At 40.4% G+C, this 9,675-nt stretch overlaps 1 protein-coding gene across 1 annotated transcript; it reads left to right on the top strand.

The window, feature by feature from the left end:
* The first annotated feature begins 411 nt into the window (after positions 1 to 411).
* Positions 412 to 3,805, top strand: LOC123972105 (neoverrucotoxin subunit alpha-like). Its single transcript, XM_046051354.1, has 4 exons — positions 412 to 846; positions 2,082 to 2,181; positions 2,728 to 2,774; positions 2,911 to 3,805. The coding sequence occupies exons 1-4, from the start codon at positions 573 to 575 to the stop codon at positions 3,486 to 3,488; spliced, it is 999 nt and encodes a 332-aa protein (XP_045907310.1). The 5' UTR covers positions 412 to 572; the 3' UTR covers positions 3,489 to 3,805.
* The last annotated feature ends 5,870 nt before the right edge of the window (positions 3,806 to 9,675 follow it).

A 9,675-nucleotide genomic window follows, 5' to 3' on the forward strand; every position in this document is an offset into this window, starting at 1 on the left:
CAGCAGAGCCTGCATGTGAGGATAAACGTGTTTAAGTGGACTCTGTTTAAACTTTCGGGATGTTTCACCTCAGACTCATCTCCTGTTAGCCAAGAATGCTAAAGGAAGTTAGCTTGTTAGCAGGAAGTAGCCGGAGCCGGAGCTCGGCCTCACAGTCGGAGCAGCTTCCATAGAGACCAAACTGTATTTTTCACGGAGCCCAAATGTCCAAATGTCCAGATAGAGCTGTCTGAATAGACTCTGTGCTGTTCCCTTTATCTGAACATGTTTAACATCTGAATTATCTCCCGGTGTCCTACGAAGCTAATGCAGTTAGCTTAGCTTGCTAGCTGGAAACAGTCTGGAGGAAAAGCTGCTGTGAATCAGTAAAAATGTCTAAAGTGGAGAACGAGGAGGAACTTTGTGGTATCAAAAACATATAGGCGAACATTTCTTTACACCACCAGCTGAAAATAAAAAAATAACAAACTACAAACAGCTCCTGAACAATCAGAACTGCTGCTGCTCTGAAACATTTGTGTTACAGTTTCCTTCAGGTCTAAAACACTGCCGGACTTTAGCAGGGAGCCACGATGACAGCAAAGGACCTGTTGAAGACTCTCGATGATTTAAGTGAGGAGGAATTCAAGAGGTTCAAATGGTGTCTGAAGCAGCCTGATTTCCTGGAAACCTACCAAACCATCAAAGCCTCCAATCTGGGGACGGCAGACAGGCTGGACACAGTGGATCTGATGGTGAACACCTATGAACTTCATGGAGCTCTGATGGTCACCAAGAAGGTATTAGAGGACATACCCAGGAAAGACCTGGTGCAGAGTCTGCCAGAAACCTGCTCAGGACCAGAAGGTCAGTTTTTATATTAAACATACAGGGTCTCTCAGCATGGAAGATCACTGCATTCACAAAAATAAAATTTGAGACCTGATCTCGTTATTATGAGAAGAATTTAAGCTATAAATCATTGCTGTCTGAGAGGACAGAGGGATGATGGCGCTGCCTGACTCTCTTATTTCCTCCTTGGTTTGAGACACTGGGGGATATTAATTTCACTGACTAATATGGATGGTTTTATTTGTGGTATTTTATGCCTTGAGTAAATGATCTATGAGATGTCCTAATGACATAATGCAGTGATGCATTTGAGGTTGACATGTGAAATAAAGAATTAGTTTCCTGCAGTACATTTTGCATACTATTTAAATACTGCTGTGATGATTGCTATCATAAAAAAGCATGTAATAATCATAGTCATCCTTGTTGAAGATTTGCAGACATTCCCATGTGATGATGATTTTAGATTTATTGGAAATCCCAAAACAAACAGAAGTGCTGGTTACAGAAAATAAACAACACAAACAACAAATGCGTTAGCTACCTTACCATATAGTTTCAGAGCATTAGCATAGTTTAGCACTAGCTCACAAGCCCAGTATTAGCCCATTAAACAAACCGCTATAAACAGCTATAATTGTAGCCACCACAACATAACGCTGTGAAGGGGTGCTAAAACATACAATCTTTCACTGTGTGTGCATGTTAATGTTTCTCCTCTTTTCCTTCACATGTAGCAGGAAAAACAACTTAATGTGCCAGCGGGTGGCTTTCCAAATAAAAGCACCTCTAGTCAGAACAGGAAGTAAGACACTAGGGCTTAAACCAGGTAAAATACATAATAAAGCTGACTGAAATGACTGTAAAACAAGAATATTTCTTCTGTAGAGCTAAACATATACTGGGTTATTTACAAAGTTAATTTCAATGATTTTCCTGTATTTTGATTCACAGCCAATCACACTGTGGCCATTATTGCCCTAGTGGTGGCAGGCTCACAGCTTTCAGGGATTTGTCTTTCACATGCAGTGAGGTTTTGAACTGATCTGTGGTGCATCTAGGATTTGCTTCCTGTCTCAATGTGAGTACACTAAGGGTTTAGCACAGTGTGGACAGGGTTGAAGGTTCAGGCTTGTTTATATACATTAAGAGCCTTTGACTAACTGTGAGGAGTGTTTGCATGTCAAGAAATTTAATCTTAATAGGGCATCTATTTTGATTAAGTGCTGTTGCTCTTTGTGATAATTCAGAAAAAGAGGATCTGGATGTGTTTGACCTGAAGAAATGCTTTCCTTCAGTGGAGGCTCTTCTGAAGCCGCTTCCAGAGGTCAAAGCCTCCAACACAGCTCTGTAAGTGGGATTTATTCATCAATACATACTCTGCTGTCTTTCAACAGAAGAAGAAAATAAGTAACGTTTACTGATTGTCTGTTTATTCATGATCTCCAACACGGTCTCCAACATGTTTAAAGTAAGCAATTTAAACAACAAGAATTTTAACATATGATGAGAAGAGTGTATATACTGTATAATAGGGCTGACCAGAAGATTTTTGAAGCTATTTTTGAAGCTAGACCAGAAGCTATTGAATGCTGTCTGAAAAAGGTAGGCAGCAGACCAAACCACTGTGCATTGGACTTGTAGTAGAGAACGAGAGCTGTTAATGTTTGTGTACAAAAAACATTGACTAGACGCTGACGGACAACAGTTTTTATATTTTAATTTCTGGATCCAAATTATTGTGAGGGACAATTTAGTAGCCGCTGGATATTGGTCAGGACATGTTCCTAATGCCCTACTGAATTGGACGCCCTTATTGCAAATATTGTGTATATGTCTATGAGAGGAATGTAATGTCCATGTTTGATGCTGCTCTGACCCCCCTCCTCCTTTCAGGGTGGAGCCTGCTGGAGTCCGATGGTTGAGACCAGGTCTGAGGAAGTGTAAGTGTGTTTTTCATTTGATTCATGAAAACATTCAACCATCTTCAGATTGTGACATCACTCATTCAAAGTGCCAATCAATGAACAGATGATACATCAATAACTGCAGCTGTGTTGTGTCTCGTTCTCTCATCAGATTCCTGTGAACTCACAATCGACACAAACACAGTGAACAGAAAGATCAAACTGTCTGACAACAACAGGAAGGCGATATGTGTGGCGGAGGATCAGTCATATCCTGATCATCCAGACAGGTTTGACTGGTGGCGGCAGCTGCTGTGTAGAGATGGTCTGACTGGTCGCTGTTACTGGGAGGTCAAGTGGAGAGGAGGAGTTTATATATCAGTGAGTTACAGAGGAATCAGAAGGAGAGGAAACAGTTATCGCTGCAGGTTTGGAAAGAACAATCAGTCCTGGAGTCTGAGGTGCTCTGATGTTGATGGTTACTCTGTCTGGCACAATAACAGAGAAATACCCATCTCCTCCTCCTCCTCCTCCTCCTCCTCCTCCTCTGGTAGAGTAGCAGTGTATGTGGACTGTCCTGCTGGCTCTCTGTCCTTCTACAGAGTCTCCTCTGACACACTGATCCACCTCCACACCTTCAACACCACATTCACTGAACCTCTTTATCCTGGCTTTGCAGTCTGGTTCAGGTCCGGTAATGGATTCTTTGTGTCCTCACCTGTTTCCTCAGTGTCTCTGTGTTCTGTGTAGGAGGGAGAGTCTCCTCTTGGTAGAGAACAGATCAGTTGAGTCTGTACTCAGACCTGAACACTATCCAACACCTTTCACTGCATGAAAAGCAGGATTTTCTGGTTGACTGTACAGGAAGTTCCTGCATACTGTCTCAAAGTGGGTCTTACAAGCAGCTGGAAAACAAATTTTAGTTTATAATAAATAAATAGCATAGAATATACCACAGTATTTGCCTATTTAAAATTATGTGCCGTTTAGTCCAGTGTGTCCAAATCTAGGTCTTATATTTGTAGCATGGCTAAAACTTAGTTATGAATTTTAATAGATTTATGAGAATTAATACCCAATCATGAATTTTAATATTCAAAAATATATTAATCCATAAAAAGCTCTCATTTAAAAAGGGCACCACCGGAGTTGTTATTATCCTAGAGTCTCCGGACCTCTAGGTAGCTTTTAATAATTATACAATTATTACTAGTGATCAGTTAGTTAATAATCGCTAAATTATCTTAAATCAGTCAGTCAATCTCATATCTAAAGGGTCAATTCTCTTGGCAGGGACGTAGAAATATTCAACACACAAAGTTCCTTGATTACAGTGAATTGATTAACTAACTAAAGCGATATAAAAGGGTGGTGAAATACAGGGAAAATAAACTGGCTGAACAATGAGAAATGGAGGTTTGATTGTGGGAAGCATTTGACTCATACGGCAGAGGAGAACTAATGAAAGTAAGCTATGAGTTTAGGAGTTAAAAGAAAATATTAACATTATGGGACATCCCTGACCACAGAATGTTTGTTGGGTCTTACTGCTTGTCGACAGCCTGCTTTGGCCTGTTGCACGGGTCCCACGCTAGCTGCCCGATCCTGGCTTTTTGCTAGGGGATTCTCCGTGTCTGAAGAAAAACCTCAAGGGTTGGCCGTCCTCCATCTGGCAATTCGGCTGTTTTCAGGTTTCCTTCATTGTCGCTGGCGAGACCACGTGGCTTGGTCTGACCTCGGTGAAGTTGGCTCGACGAACAAGCTTAAAAGGGAACTTGGTCGTTCCTGAATTAGTCCAGTGTAACTTAACGGACTGATAACTTTAACAAAACAAGAAAGAAAGAAATTAAAACAAACTGAGGGGCAGATCGATGTCGCGGCATTTCGCGTGTGTAGCTTCAAGCGAAACAAAGGCTTCGTTGCCCTGGTCGAACTCTTAGGGCGTTGCCTGGAGAGGCACGCCAGACGCGTGCCGAAGCGTCCAGAGAGCAGAGCAGAAGACCAGAGCATGAGGAGAAGAGAAGAGCACGACCAGACGTCGATGTCGCGTGTCGCTCTTTTGTGGTCTGGGGCGTGGTTCCCCAGTGGGCAGTCCTTTGTTCCCGAGGGAGCGCTTCCAGTTTCCAGAGGGACTGCCGTTCTAAACTTTTAATGTCTAAAGAAAATGTATTTGCGCGTATTATAATCAAATATTTTCCACAATCAAACCTCAATGGTCAAACAGTTGTACCGTTCTATTTGGTAACAGGTAACAATTTACACATTATTGGTCAAGTGAGTGACATTTATACATTAACACATTTCCGACGATGGTATGTAATACTTATTTTGTCCACTTGGGGGAGTTCAGGTTACATGAGGAAAGGTTAGATTAAATCAAAACAATCTTTCCTTATGAACTGGGGAATTCAGCCTTAAATTCAAGCTGGATAATTAATAGAGTATAGTATGACATTTCTTTATCATCATTTCTAAAGGAATTGTTGCCATGGTCACAGGTGTGGGGGGGCAGTTTAGTATTTCCTGCCCCCCTCCAAGGAGAGTTCCGATAGGCTGTTTGTAATCTCTGGTTAATTTCCCTTTTGTCAGTTTAACAGTCAGGCCCCGCGTTATCAGCTTCAGAATCAAAAAGGTTTTTACGATCACCTGCTCATGAATAACACTTAGAGAAAGCAACTTGTCCACCCCCCTTCCGTTGGGGTCTCCTCAGCAGTCTGTTGAAGTTGATCTTTAACCCCCCCGCTCCTCTCTGGGAGAGGAAAAGAGGAATTTGGAGTAGCTCCTAATTTATTTAATATAAAATGCACAAATCCACACTGTTGTCCTACCACATATTATATGATTGTTTGGTCTCTCCTGTGCCATCCTGCACATCTCATTTCTCCAACTATCCTCTGCACTCTGTAAAACCACCATCCTTTCCTCTCGTCCTCAAATTACTTTTGCCACCTTTCCTTCATTCTGTATAGTAATGCTTTTGATTTCTATTTTACTGAAACTAACACATTAAGAGATAGAAAAAGGTGTCACCTCTGACCTGCTGGGGCTTAACTGATTTGTATAGCTTACAGCATTATTTACATGTGAAAGCCGCCTCTAGACCTAGGGGAAGGGGGGTCATGGGGGCATCTCCCATGTGGCTTTGAGACCAAATGCGAATTTAATCCTCGCCATTACTACAGCTGTATTAACCCAAAGTAAACATTTTGCTGTGATTAAATAGCAATAAACAGATCAAACTGATGCTAAAATAACTACATTATGATGCAGATATGAATTCATGCTTTGTCAGGTCTGTCAGCAGGACCATATGACAACAGCTTGTGTTTGTTTTCTGAATGAAGTTCAGATCGATCAGGGCTATGCTATACTAACTTTTTCACAGTAAAGTACAACGGCAGCTGGAATGAAGTTACAGACACGTTTTCTGAACTCACCAGGTAGTTCAACTTCCTCACTTTCTTTTTTCCATGTAATGTCACCGGGATGATAAAAAAATAAACGGGAGCCCAACTCCTAATCCCTGCTGCTTTCAAGCAGCCTTGAGATGCAAAAACAAAATGGGATGAATAATCACTGAAGCAATTTACAGTGGCATATTACATTACATAACCTATCTTATCTAGCCAAGGTGTAACTGAGTGTAATTAAGTAACTAGGAGTAACTAATTGCACTAGTTAATTTTTTTTAGCTATGTTTTTTGGTTTTATAGCATAAGAATTCTTAAAGCTATTGTGTATTACACTGCATGCACAATTATCAGGTGAATTGTATTCAGAAAATTGTAATCTTTTATGCAAGTACTTACTCTTATCAGAGTGCTATTTACTCATCAGAGTGCTATTTACTCATCAGAGTGCTATTTACTCATAAGAGTGCTATTTACTTATAAGAGTGCTATTTTTCTCCTTTTATTATGTCTTATGTATTGTTTTAAATCTTTAACCTGTTCCATCTTTATTATCATTCTTGTTATTCCAGTCTGTCAACATGTGTGGGGTTTAGCTCAGGGATGTGGGGTTGTTGATTGTTTTCCTCACTAGCTGTTCTTCTCCTTCCTTCCTTGACTGGGACAAGTCAAGGATATTTTGTTCCCCAAAACTTAGATGCTCAGACTGTGTAAATGATCATGCAGCCCTTTTCTCTGGGCCAGACGTTAGTTAGTGACTGTTGTAAGAGACAGAACCGCTGGTCCAGCTGATTTTTCCAGTACTTCTCTTCTTTTTCTCTTTTGTTAAATAAATTCTTCAAAGACAACGGTTCGTTGTAACTCAGTTATTTGCTCAACCTCTCACCAGGAATATAGCTTTACTTTGAGAGTCTGAACTCGGAATGACATCACATGTTTACAACCAGCTAAGTTAGCTATTGTTACCAACATTAATAAATGTTAAAAATTCATATTGTATTTGTAGTTATCAACTGGAGATAATGTGACTATTTCTGAGTGAGGATGAAACTTCTATTCGCGTTGGGGGATTGTAGTGTTCAAGAGCTAATGAGTTTTAAGCAAAAAAAGGGAAGAGGGGAGTTGGGAGGTGAGCAGGACGCCAGCAGACGAGGGCACGGAGGACCGAGGAACAGGCGGGGCTGGCAAGGCTCGAGCGAGGCGACTGAGAGGGGGCTGGATGCCGAGGCGGAGGTGGAGGTTGATGCGTGTAAGTGTCATTGCGGAATTACTCTCAAAGTTATTTACTCACTAAGACCTTTTTAAGCTTTTCCTTAAGAACCAAGATCAGACTAGTTCAATGCTAGTCAGTGTCAACATCACCAAACTTTAAATTTAAAATTAGTGTCTTCATTAGTATTTTGTTGGACAGTACAGCTGCTCCCCATATAAACCTATGCCAGTTTGGTCTCTCTGACTCTTGCTCTCCTGCTTTGCATTGTTTTTGTCACTCAAGCATTTGCCCTTTTCACTTTAGACTGCTATTTGGTCAGATAAGTGCCCATTACATATAACTTCACTAAAAATTGCCATCACTTTCATGATATCCCTTTCCAAATGACTTAATACACCTCCTAGCCAGTTGCTGTAGAAAACTCTGAAGCTAATGAAAATGTAATTAACATTGCTTTGAAGTTTTAGATTTATAATATCCTGTAACTGACATAACTAGGGCTGCAACTTTTAAATTAAACTTGAGGTTGTTTTAGGCATGTGCAAATGAACAGTCACAAAAATAATTTTCAAAAATGCATCTTTGTGTATAATAAATGTGCTACTCTCAGCGCCATTAACAATCAATCAGATTGTCCAAAGCAAACTGTATAGAAAACGGCTCATAGCGTGAAGTTAACACGGCTTTAATGGGAAGCTAGCTTGCTATCTAGCTGCAGTTAACAAAGTTTTCTGAGGTCACACGCCTCCGGAGCAACTAGGGGTTAAATGATTGAACCCAGGTCTCTCACACCACAGGCATGTATCTTATCCATTATGCCATCACCACCCACAGAGGTCACTTAAAGAGGAGCTCTGGCAAAACATCTTTATGGAAGATGTGTGTAAGACTGCTGAAATATTTTTGAATCCATCACATTTACAAGTTAAAATTTTACTTCCTGATGTTTTTCTGTACCATAACCACCTGCCTACATCTCTCAGAAATGCCAGGGGGAGACACGAACCCACAACCCCCGAGTTTTTTGGTGCTTTTCACTCTTTTCCTTTCCCTGGCTATGCAAGTTTTATAAGAATAATAAAAATAATAGAGAATAATATTTATATTTACATGAGCAGGCAGTGGAGCGTGTGTGATAACAAGGAAAAACAAAAACGGAAAAACAAAGCAGCTGCGTTTTGTTTTATTGCTACTGAGTTACAAACTGAAAGTTGCATCACTACTGATCTTGCAAAAAAGTAGCTGATGTTTATTTAATTTCTTTTTCCGTGTGTATAATATAGTGCTCACTCCTACAATCATATTCGACACTATGAGATGCGACGCGACTTGGAAAGAAATAGCCTATATGATGCGAGTGTGACCAATCTGGGGAGGCAGACCACAGGCGCACAGCAGCCTGTTAGTTTGAAAACCGGTCAATAGAACAAAATGCAGCTGCTTTGTTTTTCCTTTTTGGGTTTAAAACAGAAAAAACAAAACTGATTTGGTTTTGAAACGAAATAATCAAAGAACGAACCAATCCGAACCAATCCTATGCTAATTTCAGTCCCTCCCAAGTCGATCTTCTTGTTGATAGTGCTGCTGGCTCTCTGCGAATGACACTCCACTGTGTAGCTCCTCTAAAAATGAAAATAATGAATGGTAAAAATGGTATAATACAGAAACTCACACATTAAAGCAAATATTGCGGAAACTTAAGAGGAATTGGCGTTCCACCAAACTGGAAAATTCTCGTTTAATTTGGAAAGATAGTCTTAAAACTTATAGGAAGGCCCTCCGTAATGCCAGAGCAGCGTACTACTCGTCATTAATAGAGGAAAATAGGATGTACCACAGTACTTTAAAGTAGCTGTAATTAAACCTCTTCTGAAAAAGCCCAAACTTGATCTGGATGTTTTAGCCAACTATAGACCTATATCTAACCTTCCATTTCTCTCTAAGGTTCTGGAGAAAGCAGTTGCTAAACAGCTGTGTGACTTTCTACAGAGCAAGATGAAACTAATCAGTTAGCTAAACTTCAAATGTGCCTTCAGGATGTTAAAACCTGGATGACCTGTAATTTTCTCATGTTAAACTCAGATAAAACTGAAGTTATTGCTCTGGGGCCTAAGCACCTCCATGACGCATTATCTAAAGATATAGTTTCCCTTGATGGCATCGCCCTGGCCTCCAGCACCACTGTGAGGAATCTTGGAGTTATCTTTGATCAGGACATGTCGTTTAAGTCTCACATTAAGCAAATTTCAAGGACCGCCTTTTTTCACCTACGTAATATTGTGAAAATCAGGAACATCCTGTCTAAAAATGATGC

Source organism: Micropterus dolomieu, linkage group LG01 (genome assembly GCF_021292245.1).
Source record: "Micropterus dolomieu isolate WLL.071019.BEF.003 ecotype Adirondacks linkage group LG01, ASM2129224v1, whole genome shotgun sequence".
Lineage (NCBI taxonomy): Eukaryota > Metazoa > Chordata > Actinopteri > Centrarchiformes > Centrarchidae > Micropterus > Micropterus dolomieu.

Bases quoted from the DNA above. Each gene is read 5' to 3' on its own strand.
- LOC123972105 (XM_046051354.1), top strand. From the start codon at position 573: ATGACAGCAAAGGACCTGTTGAAGACTCTCGATGATTTAAGTGAGGAG. The intron at 847-2,081 runs GTCAGTTTTTAT...GTGATAATTCAG, and splicing joins AACCTGCTCAGGACCAGAAG to AAAAAGAGGATCTGGATGTG. The intron at 2,182-2,727 runs GTAAGTGGGATT...TCCTCCTTTCAG, and splicing joins AAAGCCTCCAACACAGCTCT to GGTGGAGCCTGCTGGAGTCC.